General features: G+C 39.4%; 1 protein-coding gene across 2 annotated transcripts in view; it reads left to right on the top strand.

The window, feature by feature from the left end:
• LOC112148340 (tetratricopeptide repeat protein 28) overlaps window positions 1-26,195 on the top strand; it is a gene marked incomplete at its 5' end in the record, with an annotated part of 202,333 nt that overhangs the window by 153,359 nt on the left and 22,779 nt on the right. For both annotated transcript variants that reach the window (XM_024275402.1, XM_024275401.1), the window contains 4 exon segments: window positions 8,268-8,775; window positions 19,498-20,294; window positions 20,383-20,927; window positions 22,249-22,772. In XM_024275402.1, the coding sequence (XP_024131170.1) occupies window positions 8,268-8,775; window positions 19,498-20,294; window positions 20,383-20,927; window positions 22,249-22,772 (2,374 nt within the window).

Raw genomic sequence — 26,195 nt, 5'->3', positions numbered from 1 at the left:
TTCCCAAAGGAAAACAGACGTATTAGAGGATTCTTTGTATCTTGACTTACTTTTTTGTTGTCAAAAAAGGTGGACTTTCATTAAAGATCCACTTTAAAATGATCTTTTCAACTTTTTAAAAAGCATTTGGAGTGGTCATTTAGTTTTGAATATGCTATTTTTCTAGGACTTAGTTACTGCTGAGCAGCAGTATTTGATTCCAAATTTGCCTGTGAGTTGTGCATGGGACTGTCAGCTTGAAGTAAGCCCGCCCCCACTTCCCATCATCCATCTGTTTACTTGCTGTATGCTAGCTTACAGCCCTTCACAACTCTATGATAGCATATTGTAGCTATTTAGCCGTACAGATGTTGAGTGGAGCAACCCCGCCCCCCTTTACCCTCCTATTGCTGAAAGCTCTCTGTTTAACCAGAGCAGGGAGCTTGTGACCTGCCCAGCATATTTCTACATCACAAATAAGCTCTTTTTCAAGCTGCATTTTTCCGTCTGCTCCTGATTCACAACTATTTGAATAAAAAAAGCAAAGAAATGCAGTTTTAATAATTTACTTTATTTATGTCCTCCATCATGAAAAAATGACACAATGTTAAAAACACCAAAAAACAAAAAAAAATTATCAACATTGGTCTATAATATTTTTTTATATATTCTAAAAGACAGGATGGAAAACTTGATCCCTGGAGTGTTAAGCTTTGCCAAAGCCAGCGGATACCTGAGTGCAGCGTTTTTTTGTGCTGATAGGAACATAAAACTGACCACACATCAACTCTTGTTCTTTTAAGCATCAAAACCATCAAAGCTTGCTGCTTTTTTTATGTGTCAGACTTCTGTTTTACAAAAACAGGCAAATCGGTGTGTTTGGTTCAGTTCCGTTGCCACTTCCAGCATTGAGCTGCTGTACTGACGTTGTTACTATAATCTTCCAACACATGCACTGCCAGCCCATTTTAATAGTTACTTTGGCAATGTCTTCTCATCAATTTAATGTATGAGAATAAAAGACACACAAATCTTTTAATTAATTTTATTTCCAGAGAACATTTTTACTGTAACCCATGTACTTTTTTTTGAAGAGGCAAACAGCTAGTTTTAGGTCAAAATGAGTGTTATTTACATTTTAATTTTTTCTGTTTTTAATTGTAAAGCGCTTCGAGATGCGTAAGTATGAGAAGCGTTCTTTTATAAATAAAATTTGTTTGATTGATTGATACATTGTCCCTCTTCCCCAGAGATTGTAAAATGTAAGACAAAAATAAAGATTTTAATAAGAAATGTTCCCCTGTAGTCACTAAATTTCACTTTCTTATCAAAAAAGTTATATCAGAGAAGATAAAAAAAAATGAAGCCATGAAAATGTTAATAAATTATACAACTTATTACCTATGAATGTAATACTACTTATATATTTTAGACCCTTATGACACTTTTCATCTGTAAAATGACAGAATTTTATCACAAACATTTAATAATTTCCATTATATACAAACATTTTTGTTTGTTTGTTTTATTTGATCAAATCTGGTATGTGTAAAAGATTAGCAGCAAATTATCATGTGTGCATATTTTTATTTTAAAATTAAGTGCAGAGGGTTAGGTAGTAGAAGTTATATTGAAGATTTATTTTTAACGTTTTCTTTTTAGATTTTGATTTAGTAAAAAAATATAGTCTGATTGTTTGATTGTGTTTGTGAGGAATTTTAATTTAAAGTATGACTAGTTTGAACATATCAAATTGGGGTTGGGTGGCTCTCTATGACGAGAACAATCTGCCAGTCAACATAATCTCTGTGAAGTCATGAGAGCACAGTTGTGTCTACATGTGTGTTTCCATGTTTGCCTCCAATTGTGTGCAGCGGTGAGCAATCAGGCACAGCTGTACCTGCCCTCGCTTGGCAGAGCCGAACATTTCCCAGCTTAAAGCAACAGACGGTTTTGATATGGCACGCAGGCAGTCATATGGCTGATCTAATGGCGGCTCCCATTGGATCCATATCTCTGTGTGCGAGTACAGAGAGCGGCGCATGCACCCATAAAACCTCCGCCTACCTATTTTATGATACCCATTCCCACCCACCGCCTCCACGCAGACATCCTCAGCGTGTGTCTTGCAATATGCACCCTCACTCTGATATTTATACCAACACGGAGCTTGTAAAAATTTGGCGGCGCCTTTCAAGCTTCCTTCAGACAGGCTCTTGGTGGTTTCTTCTGCTTTAGCTGATTACACTTCAGATGTTAGTTTCTTTTGCCAGAATGGATTGCAGTGAGCAAGCGCAAAAGTCACCCTCACCTTTTTCTCTCATCTTTCAAAGGCAATTTCCCCTGCAGCCTTTTATATCTTTCCTCTCCCTTCTTTGTGCCCCCTCCCCAATACACCCTTATTTCTGCAAGTCCCTGTAGAGGCCTGAACTCAGCTTGTTAAGGGAGGCTCTTGTTCATGGTCCTTCTGACCTTCTTTCCACAATACCTTTTAATTAGACAGCTGTCAGACTGGGCATTTTACTTGCAACAGTGTTTGTTTGCGTGTGTGACGCTTTGCCTTGTATTTTTTTATTTTATGTTATTAAAAAAAGTTTGTATCTGCTGCTATAAATGCAAAAGGTTTTATTTTGCACAAACAACACTAAAGTTATGCATCTTAAAGAACAACGCCGATGAAAATCGTGTTTTAGGTGTTTTTAACATGTTCTTGTAGCATTTTTTTTGTCATAATAGAGGACATGTATGAAATAATTTAAGATTAAAGGTGCTTTCTGAGTATCTCTTTATTCAAATTCTGATGGATCAGGAGCAGATGAAAACTCATGGTTTGAAAAAGTGAGGGGATGAACTCCTCGTCCTCTGCAGAAAATATGTCTTAAAAAACAACACGGGCTTTTTCATTTTGACTAAAACTGCATAACCATAATTAAAAGACCACTGAGAATAATTTAGGAAAAATATAGTTGGAGTGGGACTTTAAGAGATAGATCTGGATTATTATTTTTTCTCTTTCTTTGGATTTATATTCATTTTTTCAAATAAATGGACATTTTGAAATGAAAAATGCTGCTTTGGATTTTGGAAACTCTCCAGTCTGCATTTGTGAACTTCATTCCAAGAACTACACGGCCAACTGGTTGAGGATGATGTGCCAGCAAGCGTCATGGCTGGCAACAGAAAGAAAGAACTGTAAATGTTTGTTGTTAAACACATTGAGAGTTATACATTATCCAGAATATGTTTTTTTGTAGGATTTCCCTGAGTGAGTCTCAGTGACTGACCTTGTTTCTGTTTTTTACAGTTCACTCTATAAGCCTGTGTATTGTTTTGACATTTTGTTTTGGTTTTGTTTTATTTCAATTTTTTCCTGCATTTACATGAATTTACTCTGCTTCTGTTTTCTGTTAGATGTTTATTGCTCACACCTGGTTTTAATTTGTAATCACCACAGCTGTAATGAAGTCGCTTAATTAGTCCCTCGATAAAAAACAAAAAAGAGAGAAAACCACCACATTTTTTGTTGCTTTCTGCCTAAGGCCCTTGTCATTTCCAGTTGGTTGCCATTATGTTTTTAGTTCTCCTTTCTGGTTGTAAGCTCTTTTATACTTTTATTTTATGAATTAGTTATGGTTCTGTCATTCTGCCTGCAGCTTCTGATGTCCTCTACAAACCAAAGTTAATGTCATGCCACAACTTCTTGAAAAAAAAAAAAAACACCCAAGAATTAAGATCAATGAGGAATTTCAAAACCGGATTTAAAATTGTTTAACTTAATCCATCATTAATAGAACACCCCACTTAATTTTTGGTCTCCTATTGACGTAAAAAATAAGATTTATCAAAAGTTATATTTTCAAAAAAAGACCACTTTAGGTAGTTTATAAAAGGGGGCCATTTTTCATATATTTAGTGGAGAAAAAAAAAACAGAATTTTACACCAAAAAAGACGTATTGCTAGATTTCCCATTTATGACAAACGTGTGTGTAGATGGTCATTGTTATTATGAGGCAGACATGGGTTGAGTGGTCGACCTCTGACCGTTAGATCACAGGCTCGGTTGCTGCCTTACCTATGTTGAAGAGTCATTAAGCAAGACACTGAACCCCACAGTGCTCCTGGTTATAATATGACACCAGTGTTTGCCCCACAGTCAGTGTGTGAATGTGTGTGTGTGTGCATGGGTGAATGGGACTGTGACTGTAAAGCGCTTTTTGCCTTCTGAAAGGAGAGTAAAGCACTAAATAAGTATGCACCAATTACCATTAATTTTTGAAGTTTTAGTGACATAAAAAATGTGATATTTGGGGAGAATTATCCTATAGGGTAGTAATAGGTATCTAGCATTTAGCTGTTGCAAATCTGTATTGCCTGCCCTGAGAGGGTTAAAATAATCTATTATTTTGATTTTATTAAATGGATGTTAAATTGGGTGTGTTTTTTAATTGGGTAATTGAACCAACAGAGCCTCAAAACTGACTTTGTCCGGCCCAATTACCATTCATAGAACAGTGTTGACTTGGGTGACATAGACTGGAATTTTTCAATTCAATGTGTGATGACAGATATGATGCATTTAATACAAAGATAGGCAATTCCAGGCCTCGAGGCCCTCATTCCTGCATGTTATCCAACTGATTCTGCTCTAGCATGTTCTAAATGTCTAGGCACACCTGAAGCAGTATTCAGTCATGAGTAGGACTTGGATATCTGGACATTATGCGGGCCTCGAGGCTTAGAGTTGCCTATCCCTAATCTAGTATATAAATGTCTATGCTAACATATTACTGACTTTATCTTTGAGCTACCCCTGGAGGGCTTTCAGCACATTCAAAAGTGCTGCCAACAAATTCATTAGAGTAAAAATAATCCACTGCCAATCAAATACGGGGTGTAATCTTTTTTTATTTTAGGAAAAAATGTGTTGTGTTAAAATGTAAAGAAAATGTGTAAAAACCTTTTCCAAAATCTTGTTATAGGACATTTTCTAAAATATCTTTTGGATTCTTGTCTAAAAAGGAACATTTTCCAGATTTATTGGACCCGCTGTCAGATAAAAGTCACTTCATGTAGTGGTTAAAAAGTAAATAGTGAGCTGTTTTTATGGTCATTTTAAGGTCAGCCAGGGATCTGAGTGTTGACTTTGAATCTGTAAGAAACAACAAAATACAGAGAGCGGGCTTTAAAGACTTCATTTTAAAGTTCTGTTAAGGTAATATTTTTCCTTCTTTGAAATATTCATGTTTGTTGCTTTTATGAGAGTACTATACAAACCTTTGACTTGGTACAATAAACAGCAAGGATGTTTCCACCTAGGTGGTAATGAAATCATTCTGCTCTCCATCTGCTCTTCCCAGGAGAAAGCGGCTCCTCTCCTCTTACAAATAATCCCATTAACAGCACTTTACTGAAGTGAGGGGTCGCCCTGCTTTCCTGTGGCATGCTGGTTGGACAGAGGGCAAACTGGGGGCTTTTTAACACCTTAAAGCTGCGACTTGCAGAACACATGCGTCTTTTAACCTGCTTTTATCACTTCTTTAGTCTTTCACATGACCAGATTTCACACATCCACTTCTCATGACTGACGAGTGCAAAGCAAAATTACAATCATTACCTTTAATTAATTTTTGAGGCAATTTTCAGGAAAACAAATGTCATTGTCTGCAGTTCTCACCAACCAGCATCATCTCTATGACAACCAGGCCTGTGATGATAGTTTTACTTGTTTGGATTACGTCTGACCTCAAAAGGTACAGAATGAAATGGGGAGTATTTTCAAAGACATAGTCAGGGAGCTCCAGGGTAAGCCTAACCACAGAAAACAACACAGCAGCAAAGTCGCAAGTCAAGAAAGGAAACACAAACCAGTGAGGGGGGTTGAATCACAGACTTTCACACTGAAACTAGAAGCTTGAACATCAGCAGGAGCTCTGCTGGGTGACATGGGAGGCTCATTATGCTCAGGGTAATGTATTGCATCAAGCATATGCTGTTAAGGCAGCAATTTCTCTAATGCACTACGGAATAAAACCAGATTCATTTAAAGGAGACAGGGCAGAGCCACCAAAGAATCTTAATCCAGTGTCCTTGTCAAGGAAAAGTGACGCACTAATGTTGTCTGAGCCGAGCAATTCTGATAAACATGTCATGTCGACTGTCCTCTTCCGCCTTTCTCTCCCTCTAAGCCAAATCTACTTTCCCATTCATTAGGAGACCCTCAGTGCAGAATGTGCTCTCAGATAATGCCCAGTGGTTTATCAACGCTTTATGATAAACGGGGCTTGCATCAATCAAATGAAGCCGGATCCGGAGAGGAGTTGGACTCTAAAGGAAATCAGATGTGACTTTGCAGTTAAATTGAGAGGCAGGTGGAGAGAAGGGAGGAAGAGGAGGGAGGACAGATAGGGGCGGTATGAAAAATGAAATTAAAATGAAGCTAGTTTGGCAGAAATGATGTATTTGGTGGGGAATCATTTCCCCCTCCCTGAGAGATCATGTGGTGGATGTTGGTGGGGAGTCAGAGTGATCAGTGGTGGTGGGGGTGGATTTTAGCCGGGATGCATACGGTCCCAGTGTCCTCCTCGCAGCCAAACGGTGCAGCGCTCCTGGAAAGGCTGCCTCCTCATTATCTGCCCGTCTTGGCTCCCATGTGAGGGGAAAACGCAGCGCTGCAGTCTCACTTTAGAGGGACACTGATCACAAGAGTTACTCATCTCAACTGGAGAGAACATTGCACCTCCCCATCTCTTTTTTCCCCCTCCCTCCCTCCCGCCTCACTCGCCTGAAAACAGACAGTGCTGAGGAATTCTCTGTTTTCTCCTCAGAAAAGTGGAAGTCTGTGTCAGAGAGATGGAGCAGAGCTTCAAAAGGCACATGTAATTGAGCAGCTCTAGATAGGCTATCTAGAAACATGAAACAGCAACAGTTGTGACGGAGGGTAATTGCCTCCCAGGGCTCATATAATGCCTTGTCGAGTCTTTAAAACTTGAGAAAACTGCAAGAAGTCCTTATGTCAGCAGGTAATTGGTTCCAGGCATCAGCAGCTATGTGAAACAAAGGAAAGATAGGTTTTTGTGTGTTTGTAAAATGAAATAACAAAGAACAAATGTGTGAAAGATTAAAGAAAACGCTTGTCTTCATAAGCGCTTTTAGTGTCTGGGAGAATTATTGCTATTTTTTTTCCTCTTTGGTTAACATTTTTTCAAAGGGTCTAACTCTTTCATTAGGTGTTGCAAGAGCTCGGTAAAAACACCACCTGCTTCCTGCTGGGATATTTCACACTTTCATCTAGATGTTTTTAGTGAAATAATGTTTAAAAAATATGCACTTACCGTGTTCTTGTTCAGACCACATACCTTTCAAAAAGTCCTAAACACCCACAGCTATAGAAGTCCATCATTTGCAGTTGCTGACTTTTGACTTTCTAGAACTGGGCAGTAGCAGCGGTTACTGTGGCCTTCACTGTCAGAGTGTCTGTCCTCTTCGCTGGCCTGCATCCAAACCCCTTCCTGGCTGCTGGATGCAGAGTGGGACCTCAGGAAGGATGTGCTTGATTATCTGTCCCTGCATGATTAATTGAACATCTGTTCATGCAAAGACAACTGACCCCAACTCCCAACTGTTTATGTCCCGTATCTACAGTTGATAAGTCAATGGTGACTGTGTTACAGAAGAGGTCGGTACTGGATTTGTAGTTTCCTATGAGTTGCTGGAAAACTTTCTGAAGTTTCTCTTTGTGTGTTTTGATTTTACCGTTTAGAAAGCTTTTATTTGATCTTTAATTGATTGATCTTGTTATGCCGTGTTTACACGGGACATGTGACGCGCGTTCAAGAAAGCTCTTGAACGTGTTGCAAATCTTGTTCCTGGCTTTTTTTTTACACCTCTATTCCGATACTTGAAAGACTTGGTTTCATATAATTCCGACTGGGAATACTATTCAATTATGAATTTCTCTTTCATAATCAATTTTCAAACGGTTGTCACTTCCATGAATTGAAAGGAAAACCATCCACTCGTCACTAACAAATCCGAGTCACTGATTGGTCAAAGTTTTACTAACTTTTTTAAAAAAAAGTTTCTTTACAATATACATAAATGAGGAGCAGTGAAGCATGGTGACGTGAACGCCTGGAGAAGACTCTGCCCTCCCAAGGCTTTGTGTAATATCCACTTGGCCATTTGAAAATCTGTGTCATGCTGAGCCAGAAATATAGTTCCATGACTCTCGCTGTTATTTTTGTACACCTCTTTATTTTTACTGTTGTGTTTTTCTGTCGTACTGCAGGCTGCCTCCATGGCTCTGAGCAGCTTGGGCCATGTGTATACAGCCATAGGGGACTATCCAAACGCCCTAGCCAGCCACAAGCAGTGCGTCCTTCTGGCCAAGCAGTCCAAGGATCAGCTGTCAGAGGCCCGTGAGCTGGGAAACATGGGAGCAGTTTACATCGCAATGGGAGACTTTGAAAACGCCGTTCAATGCCACGAACAACATTTAGGCATCGCCAAGGCCCTGGAAAACAAACGGGAGGAAGCCAGGGCCTATAGTAACCTGGGCAGTGCATACCACTACCATCGCAACTTTGACAAGGCTATGTCCTACCACACACATGTTCTGGAGCTTGCTCAGGAGCTGGAGGAAAAGTCCATCGAGATGAGAGCCTATGCGGGGCTGGGTCATGCTGCCAGATGCATGCAAGACTTGGAGAGGGCCAAGCAGTATCACGAACAGCAGCTGTCGATTGCTGAGGGATTGAAGGACAGGGCTGCAGAGGGAAGGGCCTCGTCCAATTTGGGTATGTATCTATCTAAGATCATTTTTTCATTCTCTGTACATGCTTTATGAAAAGATCATTCAACAGTCTTTAAAACATGAGACAAAACATTTGCTGCAAAATGTTTAGAAGCTTTTAGAACTAAAGAATCAGGAACAGAGTTTCCTCAATTACTACAACTTTACCTCAAGTCTAACCTTTTTGTTTTTAGAAACATCTCATAAATTTTGTGAATGCTGTATACCGGTACTTATACAGCCCTTTACTACCTTCTTAGAGAGACCAAGTGCTCTACAATCACTGTCCCATTCACACACTCTTTCACACACTGCCTAATACTGGTGCTAGCCTATAACCACTTGGAGCAATGTGCGTTCAGTGTTGTCATAAACAGACAGACAGCTGGTTCCATGTGCAGCAGGTTTATTAACTCAGACAGGATGACAGGTGTCAAAACCCTGCTAAAAGTCCATAAAGCTAAGTCTGGGTCAGGCAGGCAGTGGTCCAACAGGAGAATCCTAGCATCACCGAGGCAGGCAAACTGGGTCAGAGTTGAAGCAGGGTCAGGTAAAGAGAAGATCAGGTCTAGATAGTCACGCTTGGTAATGCTGGCAGAGTGGCACAAAAAATACTTCGCACTGAGTTAGGCTCTGTGCAGTGCTTAAGGGTCATGTGGGTAATTGCCAAATGAGAGTTAAGTTAGCGGCATCCAGGAACTGTGTTCTGGGGTTGCTGGGAGATGTAGCACACTTAGTTGACCATTGACCAGAGGGGGAGACAGAGCTCTGACTCCTGACACTTTGACACATGGTGGGGAAAAAACCGAACCTGCGATTCTACAATCAGTGACTGCTCTACCTCTGCACCATGATTGTAACTTATTGGGTAAAATACAACCAAATGCATTTAACGTTTTATTTGTAAATAATAGTCTGAAAACATTTATTTTAAATAAAGATAATAATTATCAAACAGTCTTTACATTAATATTTGTTGCTTAGTTTATAAAAATAGCTTTGGTGAAGCATTCATGTTACTTTATTACTTCCTCCAACAATTTCATACCTTGCATTGCATAATGTCACATCTGGAATGTGTTTGAATCTGTTTTATTTACTTTGTATTATTACATGTGTATTTCAGAGAAAAATACATTCTTTTCTGTGACTTTTTGCCAGGCAGATGTAACTATAATTCTAGTCTTTGTCACATCCGATCGTTAACAGGCTTTTAAAGCTATTATAGAGGTCACCTTTCAGTTTTATCTTGAGCCCTCTACTATTACTCTGAACAAAGATTTATGGTGTGAGTTGATGCTAATGAGAGCTGGCCAGCTCCCAGGGACAGCGGACTAATTTTGGCATCAATGTTCTCCACACAATTGATTAGTGGGATTTGTCTTTGTGGGTGTTATCCCGTCACTACAAAGTGATGCTCACAGAAAACAGCTACAGTCGAACGGATATCTGCCTTTAAGATCCCACTCTGACCTCTGATGTTGAGGACAATGTCACAGTCCTGATAAGGAAGCACCTGGGTCTCCTGAAATTGAATGTAGGTGTTGAATCGTCCCATCTGTCTGTGTTGAATTGTTTGATTATTTGTTACCCATGGTGGTGGGTAAAGCTGTGATCCTTTTGGAAACACTTTAACACAAATAAGAAATACAGGTGAGTTATAATATAATCAAAAATGTGTTTTTTATTCATTATTTTGTTAATTAAAAGTGAAACACATTTAATACAAACTGAAACTGCTGTTACAGTCCATTAAAATGATTATTTACACAACTGCCTTTACATTTGTAGGTTGTTATTATTGTAATTGGAAGAAGTAGGAATATATTTTCCATCAAACTCATTTTGACAGGTGCCCCACCCCAAAAAATTGTGTAACAACTTTAATATAAATGATATATATCTTATAAAAATCTTATATATATTAACCTTAAATTAATCAGGGAATGTAAGAGATTAAAAAACTCTTTTCCAAAGGAGCCTGGACTTTAATTCAATTCAGAGACATGCTCACTACTTTTTTTTATTTATTTACTTATTTTTTAAAGCCAAGTATGAGATAGGCAGAAGTAAAAACGTATTAAATAAGCATATTTTACAATAAAAGTTTATTATTTTTACTTTTTTCATTTGCTTTGACCATCATGTAATCTTTAGCCTTAATATAATTAAAATGACTATCAGCTCATTTTTGTAGACAATGACAGTATATCTTGTAAAAAGCTAGCTCCTGAGTTTAAGTACCTCACGAAATGTGTTATAACGGCAATTCATCAATATTTACGTAATAATTACATCACACACAGGATAATAGCCAGACAACCAGACTCTAATGGACAACTAAAAGGCCTGATAGTCCCTTAAAAATGAATTATTGTTACATTTAATGTGTAAAAACTCTACAAGCAAAATGTAGGGTTAACTGTCTCAGAATAAATTGGAGTTTGACCAGTCTGTGTGTCCCGGGCTGCGACACACACCTGACACAGTAACTGGTTGTCATAAATTAAAGTCCCCTGTGAGGAGAGTTTACGATTCTTCAGTACATGTGGACTTTATTACAAGTGAGAGCTCAGACAGCCAATTTATCCCTGTGCTATATGGGGTATTATTGAGCTGGGGTAACTGTTTTATTCATCACGAACCGCAATATTACAGCTCCTCCAGTGACAGACTGATACCACAGATGACGGAGAACGCGCCGGAGGAGTGGACGGTGGCGTGGATCCACTGTGAACACATTAACGCCTAACATCTGAAGGGAGCTTGTTGCTCCATCTCTGTGTTGCGTCTGTTTTTGTCGCTCTTTTACTTTTTGATTCTTCTTTCTTCACTCCCTCCGTCTCCAACCCCCCCTACTGATTGTAATCTGCAGCTGTCAAGGTCCCAGTAATTGAAACTGACTTGATGAATCGCTTAATTACCTTTAATAGCTGATTTAAGAGGAGCTGAATAATGAAGATAACAAAGAAAGAGGTGGAGGTTGTGAAGCATCGGTCCATAATTGCTTGTTGATTTTGTTTGTTGCGGAGGGATGTTTTTCCTTTTGTCAATGCATTGCAATGAAGCTCAAGACAATATAAGCTGAATATGACAGGATGTTCTCTTAAAAAAGAAAAAAAGAAGCTGCTTTGTGTAGCAAGGAGGGAAAAAAAGTGCCAGAAGAAGATCAAATGAAGAGTAATGAGTATTCACAAAAGCAGAAAACAATATGCAGAAGAAGAAGGGCAAAAGTTGCAGAAACAGAAACTTTTATTATGCCCTGGCAGCCTGCTGTTAATGTTGCGTGCAGCCTGTATAAAGCAGCAGCTGACATGGCTCTTAGATACACTTTTATGGAGATTGTTATGCTCTAATATCTAAACATGATGCCCAGCGGTCGTAGCAGTCCTTGCTCAGGACAATCTGACCTATAAAGAATATGAATGTTGTGCATTCCAGCCCCATTCATTATTCATTATTGGCCAACTTGCCCCCTAGTCAGCAATATTTAATATCTGATAGGACTGACGCTGTGGGCTCCCGCGCAGCTCACTTTTCCACTATTCACCAAACAGACACTAATTGGTATCATTTCCCTTGATTTTTTTTTTTTTTTACTTCAAAGAGATTTGAAATCATTCGGTTTGAAACGACTGGTGTTGTTGCTTTACCTCTCTTGCCTCACACCTCCTCGTCTGACCGGGTGTCTCAAAAAGGCACTTGAAAGGTTGACTCCATCAGCTGGAAGAGCTGGCAGCAGAAGTCCTAATTAAGCTCTTCTCCCCCCCCACAGTTTTCCTTTTATCCCGCATCCCAGGGGAATGTTTCTGCTGATGCTCACCAAAACAAAAGCAACACAAAGAGGAAAACAACAGACAGGGGGTTCACAAATAAACAGAGAATCAGGCAAAGTGTGGTAAGATGCTCTGTATTTAGATCTTAAGGATCACAAATATTAAAAAACAGAACTTATGCTACAGATTTCCATTCATCTAGTAGCAACTAAACACTTTCGGTGTCTTGAGTGAAATTCATCCGAGAGGCTTTTTTTGTACCACTTTGTTTCAGAAATTCTTCTATTTAGAACTTATTAGCATTTCTATATAACTTAAATTGTAAACTAAGCAGTGGATTGATTCGGATGTTCCTAAATGACACTACGAAGTGTTGTAAAAACTGTCACCAAATGTTTGCGCAATTATCTTTCATGTCTGACAAATTTAAATTCCCAAAAATCCAAAGGAGGGGAAAAAAAAGGAGACAACTCGTGAGCTAAAAGTTCCCTCGGGATGCATTCATCCTCCATACGGTTCCGGTGATGCGGGCCTCATTAGTTTCCTTCTAATGCAAATATAGCACATAGCGTATTTTTGCCTCAGCTGGTGCCGTCACACTCACGGCTGTGTCTGAATGACGCCAACATTAAAGGAAGAGTATGTTCCTTTGCTTGTCTAAGTAGTTGAAAGAAAATGTACGATTTTGGTGGTTTTAACACTCATTTTTATGACATGACATGTGAATAAACATAGATTTTGACTTTATTTTTCAAATTAAAACTTGTACCTTTTTTGTATGAGCTTTAAATGAAAGCTATGAGAGAAAACAGCAATATTTACAAGCTGTGATCCTAATTTCCAGATTTGGTAACATTTGTAATAGACAAAATGAAAAGTTTTTTTCACTTATGAAAAGGAGACTTTTTATTTTGAAAGGTTGGTTTATTAATCAACTGAAAAAGGGCTGACATCAGCACATAACTGCATTATCACTATCACTGCATCACGCATGCTTGGATTTAAATGTAGTTTTTTAGACGGGGACCAGAGCTGCCTGCTGTGCCATTATTCTGTGAAAACAACAGCCTGAACAGGAAGAGAGCATAGGAGTTTTACTTCTAAAATCTCAAAAATGACTTTAAAAAGTTTTGTTTCTGAGATTGAAAAACTTGACACCTTTAGCTCTCTATTAATGAAGAAGTGGGTGCTTAACAGCTAACTTTGGTGCAAAGTTGAAGTAGTTATGACGGTAGGAGTCTGACAGCCATATGCTTCTCGGTTTAAGATTTCTCTGTGCTTTCTGGCTTGGCCTCACATTTCTGTGCTGGAAAATCCTCAGAAGCTCCTTGCCTCCCCTTTCGTGGCCCCCTCAACTCATGACTGGGGACGAAGCCAGAAAACTGGACTGGAGGCCCCGTCAAACACAGTCATAGTCCTCGTGTAGCTTACCATATGTGGCTGTTCTTCCACTCACTGCAGCGTTGTTAGATGAAACAAAAGCTGCAGCATTCCTCCGCACTCTGCAACTGTGCCCCTTTTTTCAGCACATCTGCAAATTCAGCACGAAACAGGACCTGCAGCAAAACACACAGGAGGCGGTGCAATGTAACAAAAAGTTGAGAGCGAACTTTGTTGTTGAAGCAGAATATGGAATTAGATTTCGTGCTTGTGGACGGGGCAGAAATGGCCGGTTAGTGGGGGGAAAAGGAGAGGTGAAGGTCAGTGGGATCGGAGTGGAAGGCAGATCAGCTGAAGGACTCTTTGTTGTTGTTGTTGGCAGACCACCTGTGAGCATTCATCCACTTATCCATGCCCTGTCCTTTTTTTATCTCCCCTCTTCCTGTCTCTGTGTCAGTCAGACTGCAGGAGATGTCTGGGACTGAAAGTGAGGATTTGGAACCTTAAGCCCACACCCCTCCAGCTCTGTTGACTCCTGCAGAACCTTAAAAGTTCAAATCTCTGCTGCTTCAGCTCAGCGCTTGATATCTTTTTGACTTTAGATTACGTTAAAGACTTAAAATGATCTATGAATGTGGTTTTAGAGTTAAAAAAACAAAGCATTTTTACTTTACCAAATTAACTGAATCTTGAAGAAAAATCCTAGAAAATGTTCATAAACATGTTTTTAATTGCTTAGCTTGTTTCTTAAATGTAACAAAGTTTGAAAATTTTTATAAGAAGAAATCCTAAATAAGAAACCAGTTTACCCATTGAAAAGAGATGCAATTCTAGGTTTAAAACTGAATTAGGAAAAAACAAGCAGTAAACTATTTTTTTAGCTAACCTACTGCAACTATGAGTATAAAAGAGTAAATTTGACATTGATCAGGGGGCTGCACGTTGGTTAGTGGTTCAAGCTGGGTCCTTTCTGTATGGAGTTCCCATGCATGCACAGATTTTCTCCAGGTGCTCCAGTTTCCTCTCACAATCCTGAAACATGTCTCATAGGATGATAGGTGATTCTAAATTGTCTATTAATTGTGAATGTGTGTAGATATTTGTCTCTGTGTTGCCCTGCGATAGACTGGCGAATTGCCTTGGGTGTACCCAGCCTTTGCCATTTGGTAGTGCCCATTTTGGGTCATGACCCATGACCCAAAATGGGCACTATAATGGGCTTAAAAGATAGATGGATGGATGACCTTGATGGAAATATCCTGCCAATAAAAACGCCAAGTGAAGGGCATGGATAGATTTGGCTTTGTCGACCCCCTCTACCTAAAAAAAAACCCTTTGATGAAACCACAAAAATGCAATGGACCATATTAGTTGTAATACATTAGACGATTTTAGTTTTTGGTCACAATGTTAGTTTAAGATGCAAAAATGCTGACATCAGTGTTCAGGACAAAAAGATGCCTGACTTACCCACTGTCTCAAATTTGATCCACACATTTTTAACATGGTGTAATTGTATTATAAAGAGTTAATCATCAACAAATGTCACATATAGCAAGTAGACATTTAAAAAATGAATAACAGTTATTCTCAAAATAAAGTTTTGAAGACTAGCCAAACTTTTTCCTGCCAAAAGTGTCACGGAAGCAGTCATTTTGAAATTGGCAGGAAAAACCCTTCTACTGTACTTATGTACAATGGGTTTTAAGGAAAGTTTGGATCATACTAATGGGATAGGGTCTCTGAAATGTGTGCATCATATCTGGTTATAGGGATGATATGTGCTCAAACTTCAAATGATTTGTTCAATCAATACATTTATTCTCAGCACCCTTAAAAAAAATGTTTTTGTAAAGTTTCTTATGTCTTAAAAAATATTTGTTCAGTTGGCATTTGACACAAAATCAGAAATTATATCTTGCTATGTCAGTTACAGTGAGTACTAAAATTGAGAATCTAGTTTTCTTGGTCACTTGACTGTAAACTTGTATATGTAGCTTGTGTAGGGGAAAAAAAATTGCATTCAGTGGTTGTTACCAGTGTTATCCTGTTTAACATTTGCCGTGGCTGCAGCTTATCATGGATGGGGCTAACTCTACAGCAGTCCAAGGTAAACCCTGCCTGGAAATACTTGTACTCTGTCCAGACAAATAACTACATTGTATTATTTTCAACCTATAAAGTGAAATACATCTGAAATTAAGACATTTTGTAAAGAAAAAAATAGGCTGTTGATTCATATTTGGCCATTTAGATATATCTGCCACAATGGCTGCATTATCTCCACGCCCAACACCCACCCTCACTAATTCGCAATTTTGTGTTGCACTAGTGTTTACTGTCCTGTCTGGAATGTTTTTTCTTACTACTCTCCAGGATATAATTCCCTCATGGCTCCGTAATCCTATTACCATATGGGGGGCATAGAAAGTATTTCTTGCTTCAAGTGTGGCTCCAGGCATAGCCTGAGGCTTATGGCAATTTTGGCTGCAGCTTCCAAGCTTCAACCTGAAACTTGGCCACGATCCCCCAGCCTCTCTCCAGCCTTTACTCCTTTACTTCAGCGTCCATCACCAAGCCCCAGATCCATTTTCAGCCTGCAGCATGGAACATGCTTGCTGGTAATACATCAGTAGGCATTATATCCTCAGTGACATCAGCATCCACTGGGGAAAAGCATAACCTTGGGAGTGACTTTGTGGCTGTCAGTGCTCCTTTAAGCAGCCTGCTGTGAATCTTAACATGCCTTCAGACTCCAAGGCTCAGTAAAGCTGTGGAGTTTGTCCAAGGTGTGGAAAATGTCTGTACCAAATTGGATCCCATAACTCAAAAGATCTATTTTACATTTTCTGTGCTCTGCATAAGTTTGACATCATGACTGATTGTGAAAGTCATCACACTGTCACTTCAGAACCAAAGTCGACCTCTAATTTTTTCCATGTCTCTTTGTTCTAAGTGATCCTCCTGGCAAATTTATTCCTCGGGGGTTTTGACCCAATGATTACAGGAGCGCTTCAGGTCGAAACTTTTAACCGAAGAGCACAAGCACATGAAAAAAAACAGCAAGCCAAGGAGTATTTGTCCAGCGGTCAGCAGTACACAATCTCAATTACAGTAAACAGGCAAAGAGCTTTACAAGAAAGATAGAAATGCAGATATAACTGCTATGCACCCAAATATAAAAGTGGTGATAATAACATTGCATACATGAATTTACAAGGTTAAATATACACCATTAACTGAATTCAAGAAGATGATCCAGTTCGGAGATTTCAAACAAAGGGGAGTCGGTGTAAAGTTCAGAATTAGTACGCCATTCGTAAAGGATTATGGTCATTTTTGATTGAACAAACAGTACAATTTTAAACCAAGCAAGACTGAAAAAGTAGTGAACGGTGTGATTCATTGGTTTTAGGAGTACTTTAGGATGTCTCATGAAGAGTACCTGCACGTCATTTTTTTGTATTTTAGGTTTTTCATAAATACAAAACACTGTATGGAGTTTGTTGGAGTTTTCTGGACATTAACTGATAAACTTTTGTATCAATCTCTTCATCACATGAACAACTGCATTATGCTCATTGACATTGCTATAATCTATCAAGATATGGTGTACTTGCGTAGGCTGCGATGAATCAAGATATGTTTGCATTGTCTTTGGCCCAAATAATGGCTGCCATTTGTGTTTCTAAATATGACCTGTTAATTCACTGAAGCTACCCGTTTAGTTATTCTTCTTGTTGTTGGTGCAGCCTGAGTTCTAGTCCATGATGTGACAGTTAAATGAATGGGAAAAGCCCCATGGTGGAGGCCAACCAACATCACCACAAGCCACAGAGAGTGGGAGAGACCATCCCCATATGTCACCCACTCTGGCTCCAGGAAGTTTTTTTAAATTATTATTCTTGTCACATCAGTTGCTTTTTTTATTCCACATCCTTCCAACCAAATTGGTCCATGCTGACGCAGCAAATCACTGACAGTGAGTCCATTAAGAGGGGAGAAACGGCGTCTTTTGTTGCCTCACAGCTGGTTTCTGTTTTTTCCTTTATAAACTACCATGCAACTGTGCTGTTTACTCTCAGAAAACTTTGATGTTATCCCTACAATTAGTATTATTGACATTTCTAAAGATCATTCTTGGGGATCAGCAATGAATCTTAGAAAGAAAATAATGGGATACGGGAGATATTCAGTGATTTTTTTTTTAAAACTCTCTTTTCTCCCTGCTGATATTTCCATCAGACTTCATTTATATACTGGTGTTAGAAGCACATTGTCTTAGTAGAGATTTTATTCATGTATGTGACAGATGTCTGATTGATTATGGAGTATATAGCAATCATTTTTCAGATTTTAGTCTTCAATGAGATAAAACACTCTCAACACCATGGGTTATCCAATATTCATAGTTTTTTCTCCAAATTTAGCTTTTTTTTTTCTAAAGTTGTTTGCTTTCCATCTGCTATTCTCATTGTACTCACCCCATTTTTACATTCTCTTCCTTTCAGCCCTGTTCCTTCATAGCCATTTCCTCCCATGTGGAGATGTTGTTGATTTTGGTGAAATCCCTGAGAGTTGTCACAGACAAGTTTAAACAATCAAAAGATTCTATTTTGGCTTTATAGCAACTCTTTGACTGCACTTTGTAAGAGTGACCAAAACACTGGGTGAGGGTTCTGTGTAAGCAGATCTTACGGTAAAGTAGGGCAATTCAATTACACATTTAGTTTAGCCAGACTTTCAACAGGCAGCAAATTTTTGCTGGGCCAAATAGTATTATTGGCTGGTAAAACATTCCCTGCTTGTATTTTGTTATTCTACCTTTTTTATAAAACGTAGAAAATAAGCAGACCATGTTTGTTATTGCAACAATGTTTTCAGATGTAAACAGTATTGTTTGATAATATTAACTGTGATAAAGAACAGATGCATTTGAAAGTTCATAAATAAGTATGAAAATTTACTAATACGATTGTATCTTGAATGTAGATCGCTGTTGTACAGGTTTTTTTTTTGTGAATACTTTGTTTTGGGGGTTTACCGAGCTGTACATCTATGCAAATCATAAAGTGCACAACTCGGCAAAACACCAACATTTTGTAAAAACGGTGGATTCTAGCGTAATGCTAGTAAAGCAGGTTTCATAGAGCAGCAAATGCTATGTGTTTGAATATACAAGTGTGCCTGTTTGTGACACTTTTATTTTGAAGGGGAAGTGTTTTCTCTCTAATAATAGTTTAAGCAAAGTTGTGTTATTAAGAGTTATTTTTGTTATGGGTTTTTTTGCACTAAAAAAACTGTATGGGCAGAATAAGAACTTATTATAGGTTACATGATGTGCTGCATTCAGGGATTAAACCCATGTGGGAACTTTTGCACTGAATTTTAAAGATGCATTTATAAGAATTTGTACTCTGAACAACTCAAGTTGTTTCTGGGCACCATTTGAATAGCCTTCCTTCAGACTTGGTGTCCACTTGTTCTAGTATACTGATTTTAATGTAGATTCAAAGTCATTATTTATTCTTGTAAATATTAATCTTTTCATTTCTCTCCTTTCTACCCAGGCATCATCCACCAAATGAAGGGGGACTATGAAACTGCACTGAAACTCCACAAAACACACCTAGCCATCGCTCAGGAGCTCAATGACTATGCTGCTCAGGGCCGGGCTTATGGTAACATGGGCAATGCCTACAATGCCCTTGGAGCCTTCGACCAGGCTGTCCGCTACCATCGTCAGGAACTGCAGATCTCTATGGAGGTCAATGACCGAGCTTCCCAGGCCTCCACCCATGGCAACCTGGCGGTGGCTTACCAAGCCCTTGGTGCTCATGACCGTGCACTACAGCATTACCAGAACCATCTCAACATCGCCCGGGAACTCAGAGATGTCCAAAGTGAGGCACGAGCTCTGGGAAACCTAGGGAACTTCCACTGCTCTCGAGGGGAGTTTCCTCAGGCTGTGCCCTACTATGAACAGTACCTCCAGCTGTCCCCTGAACTCCAAGACATGGAGAGCGAGGGCAAAGTTTGTCACAACCTGGGTTATGCCCACTACTGCTTGGGCAACTACCAGGATGCTGTAAAGTACTACGAACAAGACCTAGCTCTAGCTAAAGACCTTCATGACAAGTTGAGTCAGGCTAAGGCCTACTGTAACCTAGGGCTAGCTTTCAAAGCCTTAGGTGACTTTACTAAAGCAGAGGAGTGCCAGAAATACTTACTGTCTTTGGCTCAATCCTTGAACAATGCACAAGCTCGCTTTAGAGCTTTAGGCAACCTGGGAGACATATTTGTCTGTAAAAAGGACGTTGCTGGAGCCATTCAGTTCTATGAGCAGCAACTGGCGTTGGCTCACCAGGTAACAACCTATGATATAAAGCTAAAAATGCGTTTTTTATGTTTAATCACATCTGTTCTATTTATATGACATCCTGCTCTTCTTTCAGGTAAAGGAGCGTAGGATGGAGGCATGTGCCTATGCTGCCCTTGGAGCCACATACAGACTTGTGCAGAAATATGACAAAGCGCTGGGTTATCACACCCAAGAGTTAGAAGTATACCAAGAACTCTGTGATGTGTCCGGAGAGTGCAAAGCTCATGGCCACCTGGCGGCCGTCTACATGGCCCTTGGGAAGTACGCCATGGCTTTCAAGAGCTACGAGGAGCAGTTGGAGCTCAGTCGGAGGTTGAAGGACCCTGTTGTGGAAGCCCAAGTCTATGGAAATATGGGTATTACGAAAATGAATGTAGGGGTGATGGAGGAAGCAATCGGATACCTAGAGCAGCAGCTGGCTACTTTGCAGCAGCTGAGTGGAAACGAAGCAGTAATGGACCGGGGCAGAGCCTATGGAAACCTGGGGGACTGTTATGAGGCCCTGGGAGACTTTGAGGAAGCCATCAAGTACTACGACCAGTATTTATCTGTGGCTCAGAGCCTAAATCGTCTGCAGGACCAGGAGAAAGCTTACAGAGGCTTAGGCAATGGACACAGGTGAGTCCTGAAATTAGTTTTAAAGGTAAATATTTGTGAAATGGCCTTTCTTTTTACTATTTAGTGGCTGGTGTTGCTGATGATTCTTTTCACTCGTTTGACTAAAAATGACAACCGCTTGAATTTAATTTGTCTCATTTTGCGTCTGCTGTCTAGTTAGTAAGACACATTTCTAGGGAGCTGTTCTTAATTATGGATCTGGCGCATACTGTGCTGTGTCAGCAGTAGTCGACTGGCCATAGCCTTATCTGTATGTAAAGTAAGTTAGCTCACTGATGTCTGAAACTTAGAGAAGCACAGTCCTTTCAAGACAGCTCCTACATCGTGTATGTTTTCTCCTTTTTTCCAAATACTTTAAAGAGATGACAGAAAAACCCAGGAGACTAGCCCCCCCAATGAAAACTTGTGAAAATTGACACGTTAGAGATAATGTTCCTCATACTATGCAGCATCAGCATGGCTCCACAACAATCACACACTACTGTGTTTGTCGTGCACTAGCTCAGACAGTAATACCAGACACACTACACATGCCCTTCTTATCTTTGTGCAGCTCTTAGTCTTGGAAATACATTAACGCGCTAAATTAATTAAGCTGAAGGCTTTTTTTTCTGACTATGCTCCAGCTGAATTGGAAAGCGGCAATTTGCAGTCTTTCAGAGGATATCAGTAAAGTCTGGTTAATGTTTGTGAAGACGAGCGGAATGTTCCAATGAACGCAGTCATCCATGTATTATATGAAGATGCCAAACAATGTTGCCCTTCAAAATTAATCGCGATTCAAATGTATTACAGTCCTTAAAATACTTTGCATACGAGAACATCAGTCTGTAAAGGATGTAAGCATTAGGGAAAGTTAACTTCATTGCCTCTTCACTCTTGTGAAGTTAATGAATTTTTAATTTCTCATTGTGACTTTTTTTGTCAATGGGTAAGTTGTGTTTTCGCATCAGCAAATAACAGCTAATTATTTCTGTATTAGTAGTTTTACATTACACATTACTTATTTTTGTCCATTGTCATAAAGTTTTCTTGAACATGAAGACACAATGCTAAATTGGTCACCATTTCACCAATCCTTGTGGGTTTATTTTTCTTAATAGCAGAAATTTTGTACTTGTGATGCTTGTCAAGACATTCGAATAGTCAGTTTCTGCAGCAAAGATTCTACTGATTTGTCATAAGTCATTAATTAAACATTCTCCTATTAGTAAATACAGTGATTTTATTTTTATTTGTCCTATACTTAAATATCTTAGTATTTTTTTTGTTTTGCACAGTAAACTGTTTGCACTCACTCTTGTCTTGGTGTCATCTGAAGGGCTATGGGGAACCTGCAGCAGTCGTTGGTGTGCTTTGAGAAGCGTCTGGTTGTGGCACACGAACTCGGCGAATGTGGAGGCAAAGCTCAGGCCTACGGTGAGCTTGGCGCCCTCCACAGCCAACTGGGCAATTACGAGCAGGCCATTTCCTGTCTGGAGCGTCAGTTGGCCATCGCTCGTGAAACCCAGGACAGGTTGCTGGAAGGCGATGCCAGCTGTGGCCTGGGTGCGGTTTACCAAGCGATGGGAGAATATGAGACAGCTCTGCGGTGCCACCAAAGTGACCTGGAGATTGCGGAAGAGGCAGGAAGCACCGCGCGCCAGGCTCGCGCCTACGGAAATTTGGGCCTCACCTACGAATCTCTCGGAAACTACGAGCGAGCGGTGGTGTTCCAAGAACAGCACTTAAGTGTAGCGGCTCAGACTAACGATCTGGCAGCCAAGACATTGGCCTACGGCAGCTTGGGAAGAACACACCACGCGCTGCAGAACTACTCACAAGCTGTCATGTACCTGCAGGAAGGTGAGTGAGTCAGTGGGAGCAGGGGAGAGCATCGCCTTTGTTGCCTGAGCTGATAGGCTTAGAGTTTGTGAATTCATGAATATGAAATTCAGAACCTATTTATTGCTAAGCTTTTGCCACGCTTTTATTAGACTTTTTGCATATGTGTGTGTGTTGATGTGTTCTGCATGCACAGAGGAATTTTTCACAAGTATTATGCATCTATGTTGTCTTCTGAGCTGTATAGGGATCTCAGAATTTGTGTGTATTTGTCGGCACAAACCTATCAAAATGCCACAGAGGTATTTCTCCTGTTTACTGCCGGCTGTGCCTCACACCCCTATATCTACTCCCTCAGAGGGGTCTGTGTAGAAAGCTGCCAAAAGAGTCTTTTTCACGCAGTGGCTGTCAAACTCCTGCCTCTCACGCTTCATTGTCCCCCACAGATTATGGTGAAATTAAAACCAGCAGCTCGGCCTCTCGAAAATTCATTATGTTTGTCACTGAGGGTGTGATAAGTAGAAGCATTCATGGATGTGTGATAAATGTTCTCACCGACAGCACCGCCTGTGTTCACTGGCAGACATCATGCTCGCTGTATAAGAACCCCTATCATGTTTGAATCCAAACATGCTGGAGCTTCTGTGAGAGTTTTTTTTTAAACCCTCCTGGGGGGGTGAAGCAAAAGTACAAGAAGTCTCTTCCATCTCTGTTCCAGATGAGGTATCCCGGTCGGTTGTGGTCCAAACTCTCGCTTTAGGCCTGTAAGCTGAGTTTTAATGGAAACAAAGGGACAGAGCATTCTGTCTCCACCCTGCCCTCCAGATGTCCCTCGTTCTGCCCTCATATTGTTCCTTATTTTAGCTTTGAAAAAGAACAGTCCCTTCACTTTGCTTGACAGCCAATTATTTCTGGTCAACCTACCCAAACCAAAAACAGTTTTTTTCCTTCTTCTAGTTTCCTTTTTTTTTTTTTTTAGTACCATGCTTCATGCTGCACTGCTTCTTCCTATGTTTTTCCTCAAAAAGCAGCAGATTAGAGAGGAAACTATAATCAAGCGCAGATATTGTTGGGATTAATAAACCCAACAATCTGTGTTTTATATACTAAATGAAAGCCTTAACGAATGTACAACTTCATAAGATGCCATTTGACAGCTAGGAGGCAGGTTTTGCTTCTGTCAAGTTAAAAATATTTGCTCCTTGAGGTATTTTCTGTTAATGTGATATTAGTTCCTTGGAGTGAAACAACAAAAAGAGTAATTTTACTCCACGGTCCATTTTCCAACAATTAACAAGATCAATTGTGTCATCAGATCAATGTTGCAATTTCAGCAACTAATGGCAAAATCACAGTCTGTCCATGCTTAGGGGGAAAAATCTCATGTGGCCAGTCAATGCAATTTAACAGTACTTTTCTTTTAAAGCTTACCCAGATTTAACCCCTCCATGCCTGTTGATGCAAATATACATCAAACCACTTCTGCTCCAGACTGATTTTAATTTAAAAACTTCATGATGTCAAAAACACAAGTGTTTTTAATAGCCTGAAATAAATTTAGGCATACGAATTATTATAAAATAGTAAATATTAATTTATTCAACTTAAATAATTGTTTAGATGAAGTTAATTTAACCTGTTACTTTAAGACTTTTAAATTGCAATAGAAAGGCATGCAAATGCAAAGCATATTTTTTTTAAGTAGTGAAAGTAGATGTGACAAACTGATACAGACAGTAACTTTATACCTGTGAATTTTCTACCAGCTGCTTGAAATCACTAACTGATTTTGACAACCCTGTTTACGTGGATAAGGGTATTTCTTCTTTTATCCAAACCCAGTGGGGACTTGATGTTTTTTTTATTTGGTTCCTGGGATTCTCATTGCTCTTTTAGCAAGTAGACTAAAATATAAAAACAGAAGCGTGTGTGACGATCACTACACCACTGAGGTCAAGGCGGAGCAGCTCTAGAGGAAAATTAGGGGAGCGCTTATGTGCAGCACTTGTCATAATACAAATTCATGTGTACAGTTACAGTTTCTAAATTTAATGTTGAGTTTCAAGAGCAACGTTTTAACCTTGATATATCTTGTACCTTTACTTAACACTGGCTAGGCGTTGCCTTGCAATAGGGTTAGGGTTCCCATGACCCCAAATGGAAATAACGTGGGTTTAGAAAATGGATGGATGGTTAGGAGAAACCGTGGCCCTTCATTTTGTTTTATTTGCTAATATGTTAAATACCATTGCATTTTTGTGTTTTCTCAGAAGCTGCATCATGTGCACATCTACCCTTCTTCTCCTTGTTGCTCTAAGTTTTTCCTGGCTCATGGGTTTTGGCGAGCTTTCACAGCTATCTATTCTTTTATAGACTCACTATGATAAAAATCATGTTTTTGGTGTTTTTTGTGGAATTTTTCTAATGATGGAGGACATGTAAAGAGAGAACATTAAGCTTGAAAGTGCAAAAAAAAAAAAAAAAAAACGTCCCTTACTCCGATCCATTTTGTTGCATCCACTTGTAGATGACTTGATCCATGTAGGTCTGCATTTTCCTCATCTGAGCTGGCATCTGGCTCAAAACTGTACAGCTGGATAGCTCAAATATTGCTCTCCATTTTTTTTACCCTACCTAAAGTTAGCTTGAGGTTGTGAGGGGGTGTAAGCTAGTGGGAGACCATGTGAATAGATGGGTGAAAGTAAGGAGCGGGCGTGCTCTCTGTCAAGGATTCTGCTCACATGAATTTTGAATAAACTCCTTCCACTCTGTGAAACTGTAGTGAACAACACAAGTTTTTTTAATTTTGGACATGTGGTCCACACACGTGTTTTATAAAAGCTTTTTAAGACGCATAAATTGATAGGAATAGGGGTGGAAAATGGTAGAAAATGTAATCTATATTTTTTAGGAAGAAGCCGTGTAGTAATGATCACTTTTAGAGTAACTTGTCTGAGGAAAATGTACCCTCTACCTTCTCTTGATGGTTCAGTGGAAATACCAGGTAAAATAAAAGGCTGCTTTTTTAGTTTTAGTCAGAAAAAGTGGCCAAAATCTACAAAAACTTCCAGCTTTTACCCAAACAATTAGAAGCTGGCGATACCACACAGCTGACTGACAGTTAAACATCTTTTATTTGATTCTTTTACTAGTATCTCTTATGAAACTGTAAAAAATCTTTAATGTTTGAGTCCTTCTAAAATATTAAATATATGTTAAACATTTGATTATTATTGGTAAAGCGTTCATGAACAGAAGTTTTGTAATCATGGATGAGACTAAAAATAGTCATTGGTAAACTTGTAAAACAAACGTCTGACCATCTTATGATATTTATTGACTTTGCAAGTCTCATCTAGATGCATAGGAAATTCTGTCTGACTGTAACTCTTGGCCAGGGCTCGCTTGAAATAGAGGTCATCCAATTTCAATGGGACTTCCTGG

The sequence above is a fragment of the Oryzias melastigma genome, linkage group LG9 (assembly GCF_002922805.2).
Source record: "Oryzias melastigma strain HK-1 linkage group LG9, ASM292280v2, whole genome shotgun sequence".
Lineage (NCBI taxonomy): Eukaryota > Metazoa > Chordata > Actinopteri > Beloniformes > Adrianichthyidae > Oryzias > Oryzias melastigma.
The sequence above is the reverse complement of the archived record's forward strand: the minus strand, read 5'-3'. Positions and strand labels throughout refer to the sequence as shown.